The 19548-nt window shown below is 40.3% G+C and overlaps 1 protein-coding gene and 1 long non-coding RNA gene across 2 annotated transcripts in view; one reads left to right on the top strand and one right to left on the bottom strand.

Annotated features, from left to right (window-relative positions):
- Positions 1–19548, bottom strand: part of LOC130455980 (uncharacterized) — a 53400-nt gene that overhangs the window by 19532 nt on the left and 14320 nt on the right. The gene's annotated exons all lie outside the window — the stretch shown is intronic.
- Positions 249–3342, top strand: LOC100023034 (heat shock factor protein 1-like). The gene has a single exon (XM_056808549.1). It carries the CDS (start codon positions 249–251, stop codon positions 1338–1340), a length of 1092 nt encoding a protein of 363 aa, XP_056664527.1. The 3' UTR covers positions 1341–3342.

Below are 19548 nucleotides of genomic sequence, written 5' to 3'. Positions count from 1 at the left end.
GCACAGTATGAGGTGGGGTCTCTCTTGGGAGAAAGCCTGGCCTGCCAGGTGCAAAGCTGGGGGTGGGGTGGGGGGTGACCTTGGCCTTGAAGGACTTCAGTGCAGACAGGAAGGGCGAGCAGCAGCCACTCAGCAGCCGCCGGTCCGGGGCTACGTGCACAACAGCTCCGCCCTCCTTTCCCTTTCTCCACAGCTCCTGCGCGCCTTTCTCCGCCTTTCTCCACCTTGCCCGCCTGCCCGCAGCCAGCATGGAGAAGCCCAGCGCCTCCGGCCACTCAGGCCCTTTAAACGTGCCAGCCTTCCTGACCAAGCTGTGGACCCTGGTGAGCGACCCGGACACGGACGCGCTCATCTCCTGGAGTCCGAGCGGCCGGAGCTTCCACGTGTTCGACCCAGGTCAGTTTGCCCAGGAGGTGCTGCCCAAGTATTTCAAACACAACCACATGGCCAGCTTCATCCGCCAGCTCAACATGTACGGCTTTCGCAAGGTGGTGCACGTCCAGCCAGGCCCCCAGAGGAGGGCCCAGCGGGACCTCACCGAGTTCCAGCACCCGGACTTTCTGCGGGGCCATGAGCAGCTCCTGGAAAACATCAAGAGAAAAGTAACCAGTGTCCCTGGGATCAAAACCGAGGACCTTGCCACTGCGGAGCAAGACAACGTAGCCTGCCTGGGTCACGACGTGCGGGTGATGAAGGCAAAGCAGGACTGCATGGACTTGAAGCTGGACGCCATAAAACAGGAGAATGAGGCCCTCTGGAGGGAACTGACCACCCTTCAGAGGAAGCAAGCCCAGCAACAGAAAGTGGTCAACAAGCTGACCCAGTTCTTGATCTCCCTGGTCCAGTCCAACCAGCTCTTGGGACTGAAGAGGAAGGTGCCCCTGATGTTGGATGAGATCAGCTTGGCACATTCTCCTGAAAAATGCAGCTGCCCGGACTTTTTAGATGATGGCTTTGCTGCCCACGCCCCTGGGACTTCATCACTGGACCACTGTGACTCCAGTCTGTTCTCTGCAACCAATATGGAACCCATTGGCATGGCGGATCTGCCGCAGTTCAGCCCCTTGGCATCCACCGCTGCCGCAGCCGGTGTTGATCCGAATGACGAGAACAGCCTGATGATCCACATCAAGGAGGAGCCCTCTAGCCCACCAACCATAGATAGCTCCCAGATGGAAGAGGCCAGTCCAGAATATCCCACCAACTTGGTGATGTCACTGTCTCCTAATTCCTTCATCAGCTCTATTCTACAGGAGAGCCAGCCTCACAGTGCATTGACCGCCTATGATATAGAGGATGAGGAAGACCACCCTTCCACTGAGGAGCCTGCTGCAGAATAGATTGCCAAATAGATTGCCTTTTCCCTTGGATGTGCACTCGACAGCCTTGTGGAGTCCCCAAGCTCTTCCCCCATTATCTTCTTTCTTCATTGCTGTGTTGATGAGCCACTTGGTGGACTTCATCTCGTACAAACAAGACCCTGTTGACCATCCAAGACCCTGTCCTAGATGCCAGCATCCATCCTGATCTACTCAGCTTCTAGATTTCAGCGACAGAAATGATCCTGCCTTACCTGGACAGCAGAATGGCCAGTGGGTATCCTGGGGACCCTGGGTGGGAGTGCAGGAAGAAAGGGGAGTCCCTGTTTTCATCGGGAATTTTGCATGCTTAAATTTTCTTTTGCAGAGACTCCAGCTTGGATTTGATTAGAATTAGATCTTGGCCACAGCCATTTTTTTCCTTGGTAAAGTGCCTGGACCTCTTCTATTTGAGATCAAATCATTTAGAGACTTAGATAAGCAATGCAGACTCAGGAAAACAGTTGGTATAGGCTACATTATAGAACCCCTCCCCCCCTTTTTTTCCTACAGATAGATATTTGGAGTTCAGGAACATGCATGCCTTACAAATCTGCCTATAGTCAAACTGGTTGAGGGAACTTGGGAACTTACTTCTTTTTTTTTTTTTTTAATATAAACCTTTACCTTCTATCTTGGAATCAATACTGTGTATTGGTTCCAAGGCAGAAGAGTGGTAAGAGCTAGGCAATGGGGATTAAGTAACTTGCCCAGAGTCACACAGCTGGGAAGTGTCTGAGGCCAGATTTGAACCTAGGACCTCCCGTCTCTAGGCCTGGCTCTCAATCCACTGAGCTACCCAGCTGTCCCTGGGAACTTTCTTCTTAAAGGAACCCACCTATGTCAAAGGTCATTTGCTCTCCTAAGGCTACTCTTGCCTTTAGAAAATGGTAAAGGCATCAGGGTTTCCCTACCAACTTCTTCAAGAATATCTGTGTGCACTGAAATTTCCAGGAATGCAAATGGGAGATAGGGGGATAACTGTAAACTTTTCTGGAGCAAGACAATACTCAGAGCTATTGTGGGGAGGAGGAAGAGGCAGCCTTCTCCCATTCACCTGAGCATGGGGTGATACTTTCTGAACAGAATTTGGAATGATTGAGTATCCTCAAAGGGGAAGACACCAACAAGTGATAGGATCCCCAATCCCTAAATTCCATGGGATGGGACTATTCACCTTTATTCACAGTTTCCCATGCCTTCATCAAACTCCAGATTCCTCTCCATATCCCTGTTCCCCTACACTGGCTTCATGCGTTCTGTCTCCTGTTGGTTGGTTTGGGAATCCATTGTGATGTTTTATATTGACTATAATGATTAGTGATTGAATTGTATTTTGCATTTTTACATAAGCAAAATTTCTATCTCTCTATAATAGACTGTTAGTTATGTTTGAACATATACTCTATAAACAGATTGTTAAACCATTGTGACTCCTCAAAGAAAATCATTTGTAAAATTGCTTCTTCCCTTATTTTTTATTTTAAAGAATCCTTACTTTTGTAATGTATATTTACAGGGAAGTAGGAAGTAGGAAGAGACTTAATTTTCTTTAATGTCTTGGACTATGGTACCTTCAGAAAGGTGAAAAGCAAGAATTTCTGGGGTGCTAGAGAAGCAAAAGAAAGGGGTGCTTCAAAGGTGGCAAGGGTGGTCGCAAGCTGCAGCTAGAAGACAAGTGACCCACAGCATCTAGGAAAAAAGAGGAAAGAGCTACAGACCAGGCAAACCTGTCAATATTGTCAGGTAAGAGACCTCATTGCTGCAGAGGTGGGTGCCATTGGTGGCATGTAGGACCAGGGCCCAGTCCAATGCCAGTCAGACACTATTTCCTCTGAAGACCCAACTCCACCAGCACCCAGGGATTTACTGTGAGTTTGTTTAGATGCAGATGAAGAAGGAAGCTGTCCTTATTCTTTTGTTAACTACAATTGGAGGAGAGTCTCATTTCTGTTCTATACGTGTTATAATAAATATGTTTTATGTTCAAATATTGTTTGCTTTCAGGTGAATTGATTTATTCACTTAGGAGAGAGCCAAACATTAGCTAAATGTAGATGTTCCCAGAATTATTTGAGTGGAGGCCAAACATGAGTCAGATTATTAGAGAGTTGCTCCCCAGTGTTGAACTTGATTCAATTACCCATAGAAGGATGATCTAGAAACTACTTGGTACTCAGGTCACACATACATGTATAGTTCATTCTGAGAAAATTCCATGACATGGAACAATTACAAGAGAAAATAAGCACATCATAGGAATGAACTGATACCTTCTTACAGTTTCTTGGTTAGTCAACAAGCATTTAATAAGGATAGCAAGTATTTTCTAGAATATTTTCCATTCTTTTGCAATCTCCTTCCAAAAGAATATTGAAAAGGTGTCTCTCTGGATGCCTTTCCAGTGGTGTTTGTCTCTAGCACAAACTTCTCTTTGCATTTAGATCGCTTCTTCCTGAACTTTCTGAAGTTCCCTTGCCAGTCATTTCACACATTATGTCAAAGACTGAAGGGCTTCAGATGTGTGCAGTTTGACCATCACCAGTGAGCAGAGATCATTCTCAAAAAGCTGAAAGTGCTATTCTTCTCTTTATTGCCCTGGTTTTGTCTGTAAAAGCCCTTAAGAATGAGCAAGCTTAGCAGGACCTCAAGCCAAGTTTTCTGCCTGTTTGAATTCACATGAATTCTTTACTTGTTAATTCACATTAATTCCTTCTCATTTTGCAAAATAATATGCCTTATAATCTTCCACTATTCCTTTTCAGTATTTTTTTTTTGCAAATGAGCTCTAAGTCGGCTGCTCTAATTGCACAATAATTTACCATTTTTTAATTGTGTCCTCATTTGACTTTTATTGTTAACTTTGTTCTAACTATTAGTTAATCTGATTCCACTTGGACTACTAATTCTGAAATGACTGTTGAATCAGGAATCAGTCATTTCCTCCTCTATCAACATTCACACAATAAACATTTATTATGTGCCAGGCAGTGTGCTAAGAATTGGAGATACAAAAGGAGGCAAAAACAGTTTCTGCCGTCAAGGAGCTTACAATCTTGAGTCAGTCTGAGAGGCAATGTAGCTTGGTTGATAGAGAGCCTTGGAGTCCTGTCAACGTGGATTCAAGAATCATCTCAGATAAAAACATTTCAATGCCCCCAAGCACTTTTCTAAAAAATAAGACAAAAAAGCACCTCCCACATTGCTGAAGTTGCCTGTCTACAATGATTAAGAGAGCTTCCTTAAGGAAAATTCACTAAACCCACAAAATCACAGGTTCATTTTTTAAGGGTCCAAAAGGTATTTTAAGTGTATACTCATTGATAGCAGTCTTTCCCACATTGTTCTGCTAAGCTTTTTCCAGGAAATTCTGAGGCTGCCAACAATTAAAGCTTTATTTTTTTTTCCCTTGGAATGTTAAAGTTTATACTAACTCCCAACCTCATAGAATACAATAGAAATAGTTCAATAGAAACAAAAATCTTATAGTTATTTTTAAATTTAGGGGTATTATCATCAAAAAGGGTTAGAGTTAATTTAAAGAGACTCCTGAGCCTCAAGAGACTATGCGATTTAAAAGACTGTGGAGTCTCTGTGATGATTTTAGTGGGCAAAACATGGGACACTCATTAAAGAGAAAATAGTACAATTGGGAATGCTCTGGATTTGGAAAGGAGAGAGAATTCAAATCCCATCTCAGCCACCTCATTCCTGTATGACATCTTATCTGTAAAACAAAAGGAATAGAATTGACAATCTCTAAAGTTTCTTCAGCTCTATGATATCATGAAAGTATAATACCAGGGACAGCTAGGTGGCTTCAGATACTTCCTAGCTGTGTGATCCTGGGCAAGTCATTTAACTCCTATTGCCAAGTCCTTACCACTCTTCTGTTTTGGAACCAATATACAGTATTGATTCTAAGATAGAAGGTAAGAATTAAAAAAAAAAAGAAAGTATATCTGAGCACTCTGTGATCAATATGGTGATTATTTTTTAATATAATGTGCTACATTAGAAATCAGGTTTAATGAGTATCATATTGATTTGAACCATGTTTACATAGAATAGACACTTTAAAAAATTATATTATATAACCCCAATAACCCCCCCCCCAAATAAGTGATTTTGCTTCTAACAAAGAACAGAAGTATTTTAAGACTATCTAATATGGCATTATTATGGAACAGAAGAGTCAACATGATGTAGTAGTAAATAGAGGACGAGCTATAGAATCAGAAAAGGCTAAGGCCAAGGACTCACATTTTGGCAGTGTGAGAGTAGGTAAGTCACTTCTCTTAGTTCCCCAGGCAACTCTCCAAGACTAAGTTGCAGAACAAGCCTCATCAGAGAAGGGGTTTTCTACCTCATTGAAATCAAAGGTCTAAGTCAAAAGAAGAAATTATGAAGACTCCCTAAGAGGCCAACCAGCTTCATTTAAAAACTCTGCATCCCATAATGGAGGTCATGGCTTTCTAGTGTGTAATTTGAATCTGTTACCTTAAAAACTACTATCCCCAGCGAAACTACAATTCCCAATACCCTACTCTCTTCTGGTCATTACATGATTATGTAGACAGGAGATAAATTTGGTGGAGTTCTGTCTCTCCCGGCTTGTTTCCCTCCTGCCTCAGCTTTGGTGGAGTGGGCTTTTTGAGCATATAGAAAAAACTTAGTCACGTGGTTCTGTTTTGTCAGTAATAAACTTTATAAAAACAATACTTGGAAGTATTGCGCATTAATTTAAATCCTACATTTATGGCAGAAGCCTTAATTCTCTGAGTAAATTAGTTTGAAAAGAAACCACATTTCTCCTGCCATGGCTTCCTCTCTCCCCTTCCCCCCCCCACCACCCCAACTCTCTTCATTCCCAGCATTGCTTCTGCTACCTGTTGCCTCCTGCTGTTATCTCTCTGGGTGGTCCCAGCAGCTTGCTCTTGCTGATCCTTCCTTCCTGCCTTGGTGGTCCTTGTGGCTGCTCCTGCTCCTCCCTCTACTGCTGCTGCTATTACTGCTGCTATTGCTGTTGCTGCTGCTAATTGGAGTAGCTTTCCGTAGGCTTAGAAAGTATAAATCCCTCTTTCCCTTACATTGCCAACAGCTGAGTGCTTGCTAGATGCTTGCCTTGGAAGCCTGGCTGTATTTCCCTTAGTCAAGAAAGCTTCTACCCTCTTTCCTCCCTGTCCACATGGCAGGGGAAGGAAGCTGCCCCCTGACATTTTACCCCTAGGGGGAAGGGGAAGGAAGGTTACTCTTCCAAACAGGAAGTAGAATTATAAGCATGGCTTACTCTATGAAAGAGCTGTGCATTCCCTGTCTCAAACAGCTCCCAGTTGTAGGGTATCTTTTCTTCCTACTGTTCCTGGGTGCACTGGTCCTTGCAATTAGCTTGAATAATCCTGAGATTCAAAAGAGAAATTCATCTCCCTACACCCCCTTGCCATTCTGGACTGCCCAGTCTCTATAATACATCTAATATGGGATTCCTCTACACTATGTTCAGCACAGAATTCTCCCTCACTATGGTAGATCCCAGAAGTGTGACCAAAAAGAACCTAGATAGACGATGATACTGGGGAGTGGAAGGAACCTTAACGAGTCTGGAGGTGGCTTTTAAGCCTTTTCAGACTCCATTGTTTTATGAAAAATCTCTGTATCGGAATTGATAAAAAAGGACTCTTGAATTTCAGTGCCTGTATCCTGTCACATATATTGTATTTGCTGATTGCTTGTTTTAAGATTTTATTTTGTTTAAGTTGTGTTATACAATGGCACTTCAAGTTACTGTGTTTTGACAATTAGCTATATGTGCTGTTATATTGTCTTTATTTGTACTTCCCCATAAGACCAGGAGCTCCATGGAGATGCCTATAGAAACCTCAAACTACACTAAAATCCAGAATGAACTTTGGGTTGTAATGAAATTGAACTGTGGGTGATTGTAACACATTTATTTTGTATGTATACTCTTATGCCAAAGGGGACTGCCCCCAATTAGCTTTTTGTCAATGTGCTTAGTAATCATTGGTTTTGTTTTCTTTCCCTTTTATACCCAAATTATTGTAATTTAAAAGTTGGTTATGTTTACAAGATCCATTGGGTAGACTAGTCTTCCAAAGGATCTCAGGGGGATATTGTGTAACTTGAATCTGTTACCCTGAAAACTAAACTACTATTCCCAGCACCCTGCTCTCCTACTCTTGTTACATGCTGATATAGACAGGAGATAAATTCAGTGGAGTTCTGTCTCCCAGCTTGTTTCCTTCTTGTCTTGCTTTGGTAGAACAAGCTTTTTGAGCAGGTAGAAAAAACTTAATCACATGCTTATGTTTTGTCAGATAATAAACTTTATAAAAATAATAACTTGAAGTATTGAACATTAATTTAACTCCTACACTTGGGAAAACACTTGTGTATTTGGAGGTTTTAGAATCATAGCCACATGGAACTGGAAATGCCATCTGGTTCTCTCATGTAACCTCTCATGTTACATTGGGCAGCTAGGTGGTTCAGTGGATAAAGCACTAGGTCAGAAATGAAGGAAGACCTAGGTTCAAATTCAGTCTTAGACACTTACTAGTTATATGACCAGGCAAGTCATTTAACCCTGTTTACCTTATCTCATCTAAAAGTTTCTTCATCTAAAATGGCAAACCACTCTAGTATCTCTGCCAATAAAACCCCAAAAGGGAGTCACAGAGTTGGACGTGATTGAAACAAATGAGCAACAAACTTCAAACTAAGGACAATGGAAATGAAATGATTTGGCCAAGTCATCTATCTAGTAAGTGCCAAAAGGAGGATTTGGACCCTTATCTTCTGACTCCAAAGCCAGGGATCTTTCTACTGTATCACATCTATAGGGTATTATCAAAGTCTTCTTGCAGGTTTAAGGGTTAATATCTTATCCTTTAATGACTCATAGAATTTAAGAACTTGATATCTTTAATAATTTAAAACTACACTGAGACTTTTGAGACATAGATCTTGAGGTAAATTGAGGGAAATGGAGGAGAGCTTTAGGGAAATGCTATCATATGCCAAATAAAGCAGATGACAACATTTTAGCAGAGAATATGAGTAAATTGAAAAGATAATTGTGCATTTCCCTTTATTGTGACCAAAATACATTTGTTTTAATGATCGGGATAGGAGTAGTGTGAAATAAGAGCTTATGGAGGGACTCAGGGAGTAACTACTTTCTCTGTGAGTTTCCAGGTAATGAGCCGTTCTGAGATAAAGATATAATCTGATTATCTAGGGACCAGTGGTTTATCAGGTTCTTTTTATGCCTAGGGCAAGCCTCAGACCTGGGTGAAGAATGGAGGAGCCAGCAGGTAACTGACAACCAGGGATTTCTGGTTTTCCCTGGAAACAGAAAGCAATGAAATTGGTCCAAACACAAACATCAAACTTTAAGATTTTCCCACCTGTGACATTTCTACTTGACAGATCATAGCAGAAGTGTAGGAAAGCCCCACCTATGGCTCTTCCCACTCCCCAGTCCACCTTCATGTCTATCAAAAGTAGGGACCTGAATGATTGGAGTAATCAAAATTAAGTTTCCTCAATGATGTTTGTTTTTTGTGTATTTATTTGATTGTTTTTTTCTAAATCACTTGAATGAATTTTTATTTGAAGCAGCTGAGTTCAGATAAATTGAATAAAACTCTAAGGATCAAGAGAATGAGAGGAAAGAAAAAGGTTTTCTATTGAAGACAACCTTCTTAAGCAACTGAGTCACAAAAAGGAGACATATAGGACACTAGTTAGTGAGGATAGAAACATCAAGCAAGGGCTTTTTGAGGATGGGGAGATATCAGCATGTTTATAGTTTCTTCAAGTAATCCTCTCATGTCCTGGATTCAAGACCCTTTCTGATTACTCTTATCCAGACATTTCCTTCTTGAAATGGCATGCCCAGTACAAAAAGACTCACATAGATTCATTTACAAAATTCCCTCCTTCCTACTCCCTTCTACCTCCTTTTACTCTCTTCCTACTCTTTTATGATGGGACTCCCCTAGCCTGGAGAAACTTAAAACATCATCAGGTGACACGGAAGCATTTATTAAATATTCTATGGTGCCTTCAGAGCTTGGCAACAGTGTTTATGTCCCATCTCTGTTTCCATAAATTGGTGGCTTTCTTTTAGACCACTCCAGTCACTAGACGGTATTTGGGGTTCTCTCAATAACTCAAGAGCAGTGGAGAGTCCCCCAATGAGCATCAGTTGAAACAGGTTACAATCAGATTGCAACAAGTTGTCAACTTTTAACTTGTATGCAAGAAGTGAAATAAATGACATTATCACAGATACTTAAGATAGGGAAAGAGGTAAGCCAGTAACATAGTAAGAGAGAACAACAGATGGAAACCCAAGTACTCTGGAAAGTATCACAAGACTGAGGAGGGAGCTTTAAGCACAATGAGTGGATCCTCTCTGGAGGATTTATGAAAAGATGGGGATGTGAAGCACTGTCACGAAACAGGTGCTTTTTTTAAACATTTGCTGAGTGCCAGACATTGTGCCAAGTGCTAAGGATACAAATGAGTAAAAATTCAGACCTTAGCTCACTTTCCAATGGTAGAGACAACATAAAAATACCATATACCAACAAGATATATACAAGGGAAGTAGGAAGTAATCTCAGAAGGAAGTCAACAGAGGTGGGGTAGATAGGTAAAGGCCTCTGTCAGAAAGGATTTGAGTTGAGTCTTGAAAGAAGACACTAAGAGAGACAAATACATGAAAAGTTTTATTAAAACAATGCTAGGGGGCAGCTGGGTGGCTCAGTGGATTGAGAGTCAGGCCTAGAGGTCCTGGGTTCAAATCTGGCCTGAGATAATTCCCAGCTGTGTGACCCTGGGCAAGTCACTTAACCCCCATTGCCTAATCCTTACTACTCTTCTGCCTTGGAACCAATGCATTGTTGTGATTCCAAGACAGAAGATAAGGGTTCTTTAAAAAAAAAAGTACTAGACATTATCTGTAAAGAATTCATAGCTATGGCACTTTTTCTGAAAACAAAGGAAGAGTTTATTATCTTCAAGTCACCTTTTGGCAATTACCACTGAGATCTTCATTTTATTTTTTTTCCTTATTGTTACTGGCATTATATAAAGCTGCAAGTCATGGGACACCACACTCTAAAGAAGTGAAATCAAGAATTACCCAAAGAGCAATGGGAGAGACTCCAGGTAAATGTGAACAGGCTGCAACATTTCATGAGCAAGAAACTGTGCAAAAAAGATATAAGAATCATTAGCAATAGTGTTCAGTTGTTTCTGTTGTGTCCAATTCTCTATGACCTCATTCAGGGTTTTCTTGACAAAGATCCTGCAGTGGTTTGCCATGTTTTTCTCCAGCTCATTTTATGAATGAGGAAACTGAGACAAATAGGATTAAGGAAACCATGTAGGTGGCAACTACAGGTATCATCATCATCCTTTCACAGAAGAGAAAATCTGACTCATCAAGGTTAAACGACTTGTTCTAGTCACACAGCTGGAGATACTGTCAAATCCAAGTCTTTGAGTCCATGTCCCATCCTCCATTTTCTATCTCACAATATAGGAGTAGAAAAATCATGATTCTGTGATTCCATGCTATCCATATGCATTTTAATTTTGTACACACATTAAAGGTTTTAAGTTTTACTTATCGCTATAATCATAACAATTACACAAGAAGCCCCGAGTGTTTTAGTACTAATTATTATGACTAAAACCCCATTCAACCTAAGAAACATAAATGTATTGATTAAATCATCCATTGGGTAGATAGGACTTTTTTTTGAGACACTTCCAAACTAAAATTCCCCGTCCCCACTACTCATTCACCATAGGGGGCATGGATGCAAGTTTGATTACCGTCATCACCACCATGGCTCAATCTTTGTAAATGGCATGGGGAGGTTGTCTCACCCATGGTGCTCCCTCAAGGACATGCTCCTCTACATTCCTGGGCAGAGAAAACAAGCTGGGTTCTACTAACTCATTCCTACCAAGTAACAGGAGCCTCCCCCAAAGAGGACAGGAAACAATGGGCTAGAAGAGGAAGGCTCTTTTTCCTATTATGAATCCTATTTATTGTCTCCAAAGAGTCAATTGTTAAATTTTCAGTGTGACCATTTACATTTTGGAAACTGGCAAAAGCTACAATTCAGGGCATGGTTCATTGTTTTGTTGATAGTGTAGACTTAAGAGAATGACAGAAAATGTTAATAATGCAAATTAAATTTAGTAGTATGTCCTACTTTTCAGAGAGTCAGTTGTTAAACATTAGCCAACTTATAAATTCATTAGTTATCTCCATTGTGCTCACATAAAAATAAAGATTTCTCATTTCCCTATCAGTGTGCTATTATAAATAGGAAAAATTCTCAAACATTAGATCATCTGGCCTGAGGGTAAGGTAAGCTAACATATACCAAGATTTCTGAGGTTCTTTCTCTAACATCTTTACCAAAATCTTACAACTCCATTATTTTTTCACTATTCAGAGTTGACCTTTTTGTATTAGAGAAGTATGCTACATTGAAAAGAATGCGAGATTTGGGATCAGGACTTGGGCTAAACTCCTACCTCTTCCATATTCTACCACTGTGACTTGGACAAATTGTTGAACCCATATGGGTCTCAGTCTCTTTATGTGTAAGATGAGAGAAGGGGACTGGAATCGATAGTCTCTAAGGGCTCTAAAAAGTCTAAATCCTATAATCCTATCATCTTACTGCTGAATTTAAAAGATAATCAAGCCCTAAAATCCATGGTAGTGTGATGGAGAGCACAACATGGCAGACTGCATCAGGCATTTATTTCATCTTCCCGAAGCTTGCCTACTCTCTATTGATTTTGATGTATGAGGCCTCCAAATTGGGAATTGCATCAAGACAAATGTTTTAAAAGAGAATAAGTATTGTTGGTCTAAAGTATGATTGTCTCAAATGTAAACAACTATACAAATTCAAAACACGTTGGGTAAAATCATAGAAGTAGACCAGAGGCAAAGTATAAATAGCAACTGTATACAGCAGGGCACGGTGTACAAATCAGAGAATTTATTCTAGCATTTAAAAAGCTAGTGAAAAAGATATCATTTGGAACACTGGATTGTGCAATTCTAGTCGGGGCAAGAGCAATCAAATTGATTCAGGGAGGTTGAGATGTTTGAAACATGAGGAAAATTATTGGCCTGCATAATACCTTAGAGAAAACAAAACTATGGGAAAATTTTTTCCAAGGGGCAAATGGTATGGGCCAAATGTTTGCCTCACATACTTGCACCCAGGACTGAATTCTGCCCTTGGATATTTGTGGCAACTTCTCATTCTTCAGACTTGTGTTTGTGCGAAACAGGAGTCACACACATGTAACTAATGGCAGAACTTGGCCCGTGTGCAAATGTAGCTTCTGTTAGTGTTAACCCAATCGCAAATATATGCTGAGATTCTTAAAGGGACAAGAACAGGAATGACCGTAAGCTGTTTGGAATAATATTTTTTCAAGCTGGACCTCAGTATTTTCTGGGACCTTTTCCCCATGAATCAATGGACACTAATGAAAGTATCCGCTTCAAAGCAGAGATTTCCTTTCAATCCCAGTACAAATCCTATTTTCCATGAGATTCTCCCAATCCCCCTTCAATACCATTTACTTCCTTCTGTTAAATTCCTCTGATTTATTCTGAATGTATCTAACCAGTATGTAGTTGATTTTTTGTTGTTTCCATCATTAGGCGGTGAGCTCCCTGAGGACAGGGACTGTTTGGTTTGGGGTTTGGGGGGGGTTACATTTTATCCCCAGTACTTAGCATGATACTTGGTTTAGAATAGGTATTTAATAATAAATGTTTGTTGAATGCCCAGCTGACTGACTTACTAGAAGATGCTGAAATGATTCAAACAAAACTAAACCCAGATTGGCAGCCTACAGAGCCCAAGACTTGGAGTCAGGAAGATGGGTTCAAATCCTACTTCAAACACTTACTTTGTCTGTGACCCTGAGATCCTAATGGATCTGAGTCTCAGTTTCCTTATGCTCATGGGGATAGCACCTACCTTATGGGCCATCATAAATACCAATGGAAACTGGGTAAGCTCTTTACATTAATTCTTATTATAATTTATATTTTTTGTTCCAAGAGATGCAACTAGGTGAGCTGTAGGGAAGTTTCCGATGCAACTTTCTCTTACCACCAAGGAGGATGTCCAGGTCATGTGTTCAGCCTCTGGCACAAAAACTTAGAAATAGAGGGGACAACTGCTTGTTCCTATGGAATAGTCTCTTCCACATGGTAAATAAAAATGATGATGATGATGACAATGAGAAAAATATAAAGTAATAATAATAATAGTACATGACCTGAGACTACATAGGAATTAGCCATGTTTTCGAGGCAGCCAGGTAGCACAATGGATAGAGCACCAGGTCTGAAGTCAGAAAGTCCTGAGTTCAAATACTTCCTTAGAAAACTTATTAGTTATGTGACCCTGAACAAGTCACTTAATTTTTCTCAGCCCTAGTGTCCTCATCTATAAAATGAGGATGAAAATAACACCTACAACCCAAGGTTATTGTGAGCATCAAACAAGATATGTCCAAAGTACTTTATAATCTTAAAGCACCAAGAATATGTCAGTTATTATTAGTATAAATTAAATAGATGGATGAAGATCGAAGAGAAAGAAGAATCATTTTTGCAAAGGGAATGGCAACAGACCCTAATTGAAATTCCAGTTTCTAACCATAGCTTTGGAGGGTCCATGGATGGAATGTTTCAAGCCTTAGTGTATCAAGTAACTCTTCTTTTTCCCATATTTTTGCCATATAACAATAGCAACAACAATAAATATGACTACTAATATTTACAAATATGTGCCAGTCACTAATTGCACTTTACAATTATTATCTTATTTAACATTAACCCATCAAAACATACATATCTGTTTACTGGAGACCATTGGCTCTTCCAAGTGTCTTTTTGTTTGGCATAAATTTGATCAGACAAGCTATGGAACATATAGCGAGGTCAGAGTGGAGAAACCAGGAAGGGGAAAGCAATTCATTTCAATCCAAATCCATTTGCAGTAGAATGAAACAGTATGACAAAATACAAGACATAAGACTTAGAATGAAAACTAAGGAAACAAATGAAAAATATTCAGGGTCAAGTCACCCCTTCTCTCCTTTTTCTAACAACTACAAACGAAAGCCCACAAAGATCATGATACCATTCAGCAGAAGCATGCCCCCTACCACAAACATCAGGAGATCCTTCCTTGGGCTCCAGCCTGCCTATAAATGGCTATAGTGAAAACTCAAAACAGAATTCCAGTGAAAGGCACTGGAATAGCAAAAGTAGACCAAAAAAAAAATGCAGTTCTTCACCAAAAGATGACAGAGGAAAATATCTTTCATTTCAGAAGACAGGAAAGCAAAGCTCGTCTCTTGAGGACCCAGGCAATGGGAAATGTTGGAGCTTGAGCCTGCCATGCAAAGCCACTAAAAAATCCATATTATTATCCAAGACTAAAAGTACAAAGGAACTAGATGAGAGAAAAGCGGTACAAATGAGGAAACCTCAGCATCCACCCTGCCAAGAGACAGTAGCAACATTTTTAAAACCCTAATTTATAGGGAAGGGAGAAAATTATCTATCTTTCGCCAAGAAAAATAATAGCTCTGCATATCTTCAATGATTGGGCTTTTATATTTCTGGCTACAAGCTGTGGTATAGGGATTCCCATGTAGCTCTGAGAGTATAAAAATGGATCTCTTTAAACATCTCACTGGACCACTTTTCTTCCTACTAAAATGAGGACCCAGCTGCCGTGGTCAATAACAGAAGCAGCAAGACTATTAATGCCAGGGTCTCAATGCACTCTCTAACCTGAGGAGGACTTTCCTTTTTCAAATAAGACCTTCCCCTATATCCTAGATGATGGAGTCCTTCCTTGTAGGGTTTTTGTTTGTTTGTTTCTCATTCAGCAGAATGATAATGTGGGGCCTCCAGTTCAGGAACATATTGAGAAAGAGGAGGAAGATTATGAGGAATTGTGCTTGAAGGAAGAGAAGTCCATGGTCCAATCTAGCCAAAATCCCCCCACAAGGTTTGGCAGGAAAACATCTAGTGTTTTGGCACTGTCTATGCTACGTAGATCATTTTCTTCTGAAACATTTGGCTGAAATCATAACAGAGAGGAAATTCAAGAAAAAGTGGAGCAGGGGAAAAGGGATGCAGGTGTAGGAGTTGGAAAGATTTTCTACAGTAATTTTCAACGAAGAAATTGAAGAAGTTTTTATACTCTTTTCCTGGTCATTTCAGTTCCTTCACTAGGGGTTCCTGACCAAGATCAACCCAGGTCCCTCAGGACATTCATAAAATGGTTTACGTTGTTGCTAAGTTTTCTTCCAGCTCTGATTCCTGAGCTTGTACAAATAAATGACTCTGATCAACTACAGAGAAATATCCCTGTAGCATCAGTCATTTTGGCTGACCATTAATTCAGTTGCTAAGACCCTCAAGAACCCACTGATAAAAAGGAAGAACCTAGTGTACCTTGTAAGAAAGTTTCCCCTCCCTGGAAGGGCAGCAGATCTTATATTTTCCAAAGGAAAAGGAAAAGGGTTGTCCTATTTGGATGTTCCTACTAAGGGGTAGCCATTCTGGTTAGACTTCTAAGGAGGCCGTAGGGTGACTATGGGCAGAGTTCAGGATGACTTGGATTTAGATCCATCAGCAGACACATAATAGCTCAGGAACTCTAAGGGAGTCCCTTAACGTCTCAACATCTCAGGCACTTTTCTAAGTCAAGTTGCAGAAACATTGCTTAAATACAAACAGAGAAGGAGTTTTCCCATTTTGGAAGTACCCTATATAAATGAAATCACAAATATAGAGCCCCAAACAACTTCAATAGCATGGTGTAATACAGAGACCCAGGGCTGGCTAGGTGGTTCAGTAGATAGAGAACCAAACCTAGAGACAGGATGTCTTGGGTTTAAATCTGATAGGTCTCAGCCACTTTCTGGCTATGTGATCCTGGGCAAGTCACTTAACCCCTATTGCCTAGCCCTTATCATTCTTCTGCCCTAGAACCAATACTTAGTATTAATTCTAAGAAAGAATGTAAGACTAAAATACACACACACAGAGGTGTGTTTGGTCCAGGGGAGACCCCTGGGGGTCCCCAAGGCCTCTTCACAAGGTCTATGAGGTCAAAACTATTTTCACAAAATTAGTGAATCTTTTAATGTTTAATACTGAAGATGTCAATAGATATAACCCACATAAACAAAAGCCCTTTGAAGTCCCCAATAATTTTTAAGAGCACAAAGGAATCTTGAGACCAAAAACTTTTTGAGAACCTCTAATGTAATAGAAAGCATCACACAGGGCTAGAAATTAGAAAGCGTGATTCTGAATCCTATTTACACCACTTCACATCATCTTGGGGACCTCAGGTAAATTGTTTATTTCTTTGAGGCTTTGTTCCTCATTTGTGAAGTGTAAGGAGAAGAGTTTAAGCCCGGGAGGATGTTTGTGAAAATCCAGTGGGGTAAAAGTTTGTTATAATGGATAAGGGGCTGACCATACTGCCTGGCACATATTAGCTATGATTCTGGTATTTAATCTATCAATGCACCAGGCAACTGTAGGAGATTCTAAATTTCAAAAGAATTGGCATCCCACGAATACCCCACCCTGAAGAAAACACTTCTGGATCAAAAAATCAAAATCAGTAAACACTATGTGACTGTTTCATGTTCAGGCATGTCTAACTCTTCGCGGCCCCTTTTGGACATTTCTTGGCACAAATCCTGGAGTGGTTCTCATGTTCTTTTCCAGGTCATTTTACAGATGAGGAAACTGAGGCTAACAGGATTAAGTAACTTGCCTAGATTCCCACAGCTAGCAAGAGTATGAGGCCAGATTTGAACTCAGGTCTTCCTGACTCTAGGTCCAGTACTCTGTGCCACCTAGCTGCCCCACTATCTGAATATGAGCTATTTTAATTTCATTACTCTTGTTACTAGAAGTATGAGGACTTAAGGACCAGCACTCTGCACCTACAATAACATATAACAGGGATCTGTGACCTCCACCCCATGAGGTACATTAGCTGTTATGGGAGTCATGTACTTGTAGTGAGCATGCTCCTTGGAAACTAAAGAGGGAGGAGGTTTCTTTTCTGTCCACTTTTCCAATAGCATGTATTCAGGGGTGTGCCAGAAAAAGGTTAGCATCTGCCTCTCTGAAGGGCAAGACACACTTTTAAGTCTAAACTGCATTATTAGCATTTTCAGAATCACTCTCTTCAAAGTAGACAATCCACAAAACAATCAATCCAGGCCTTATTTGTAGCATTTGCTGAATTCCAAGGGGTAAAGCTCATGCTGAAAATTGAACAATCAGCTCTCGGGTTAGAACTGGCTCCAGCACACCCAAGATTGTATTCTTTAAAAGAGGAATGAGAAATGGAGTTTTTTTTTTTTCTGATGAGAACCATTGGCCCACTGGGAAAGAATTTTCAAAAAGTTGAGGGTCACATACAAGTCAAAAGAACCTTGGAACTAACAGAAGTTAGAGTTACTGGGGATTGGAGGGGGTTAAGAGAAAAATTTGAAATATTTGGCTATTTTTAAAATTAAGAATAGGAAGTTTAAAGCCTGAGTCAATGAATAGAACAATAAATAATTTATAGTTTGGATTTATATTATATCTAGCTAAAGGAGCTGGAAATAGAGGGACAGAGAAACTGAGAAAATAGGGAAAGAAGTAGAGGGAGAGAAAGAAGGAAAGATATGGAAAACAAAGGGGGTGGAATTGAGGATATTCTAAGGAAGGGAAGAGATGCAAAGAGAGATGGGATGACAAACCCTATCCACCCAATTCTATTCTCCCTAGCATTTCTCCTTCCATCGTCCTCCATCAGCCCTCTACTTCCGTTTTCTTCCTTCCAACTAATGGCGATTCAAAACTGACTCCTTTTAGGACTGCTCTATTTGGCAGTCCTTAATCCACCTGTGCTGTGCCCTAAAATTCTCCCACCTCCCCAAGGCTAGCCAACCTCAGGCTTCTTTACTCCATTCACCTGCCAGTCATTCCCAATTCACTAATCAGCATCTGGTCTCTCCCAGCTACTCTCCTGTCCCATCACCCAACCAAGAACCGCCAAATTCACATATGTTCATTGATGCTGCCATTACAACTTATCTCTCCTATCAAAACATAATCTCCATAATTTCTGGTTAGTATGTTTGCAAGAGTGTGTAAAAGTACAAAGGGTAAATGCATATATTTTATATCTATAATGTAACATATTATATATTCATATATAATTATAATATTTATAGTGTATAATATAATACTTATATAAAATGTGTTATATATAATATTATATCATGTATAATATATCATATAACACAATCTTGTATGATATATTATAATAAATTTAATTTTATATGATATTAATATTTTAAATATTAACTATCTCAAAGTTCAGCTCATGGATCCCAGGTGAAGGACATCTAATCTTAAAAATCCCCTCCTCTTATTCTAGGCATAGAAATCAAAGCCCAGAGAGGTGAGTTAAGCTCCCCAAGGCTTGAGATGACATCCTCAGCTGCAGGGATCCAACATGCCATATGTTTTTCATTCATTGCCTCTCTCCTGGGTATCAACAATGTTCCCTAGAGCATTTGAGACTCTCACTCTTAATGTAGTGGGGGGAAATCCTGTATTTAGAGTTAGAGACCTTCCTTTAAGTTTCCCTAATCAGGGCCTCAGTTTTCCCACTTGTAAAATGAGGATAGATTAAATGACCTCTGAGGTCCCTTCCATTTTATATCTCTGAAACTAATCCTTGGAGGATGAAGTGTAAGAATTCTTCTCTCTCTAGATTCTTCTCCTGCCCCAGTCAAGGCAAAGTATTTTAAGGGAAGAGAAATGTTTCTTCTTCTCCCACAGCCGGTTGCCTCCAGCACATTTTCAGATGAGCACATAAATGAAATTGTTGATCTTGGGGCAGGAGCGGGCAATGGGAATTGCAAGTTGGGGATGAGGTGTCTCAGGTCAGATGAAAATGTCAATACTAAATCTATGCTCTAAAATTCCTCTCTCACTCCTACCCATGAAGGGTGCCTGTGTGCTGTACCATACTCTGTTATGATGTCATTTCAGGGA

Source organism: Monodelphis domestica, chromosome 8, assembly GCF_027887165.1.
Source record: "Monodelphis domestica isolate mMonDom1 chromosome 8, mMonDom1.pri, whole genome shotgun sequence".
Lineage (NCBI taxonomy): Eukaryota > Metazoa > Chordata > Mammalia > Didelphimorphia > Didelphidae > Monodelphis > Monodelphis domestica.
Note: the sequence above shows the minus strand (reverse complement) of the source record. Positions and strands in the feature narration are given on the sequence as shown.

Bases quoted from the DNA above. Each gene is read 5' to 3' on its own strand.
- LOC100023034 (XM_056808549.1), top strand. From the start codon at position 249: ATGGAGAAGCCCAGCGCCTCCGGCCACTCAGGCCCTTTAAACGTGCCA.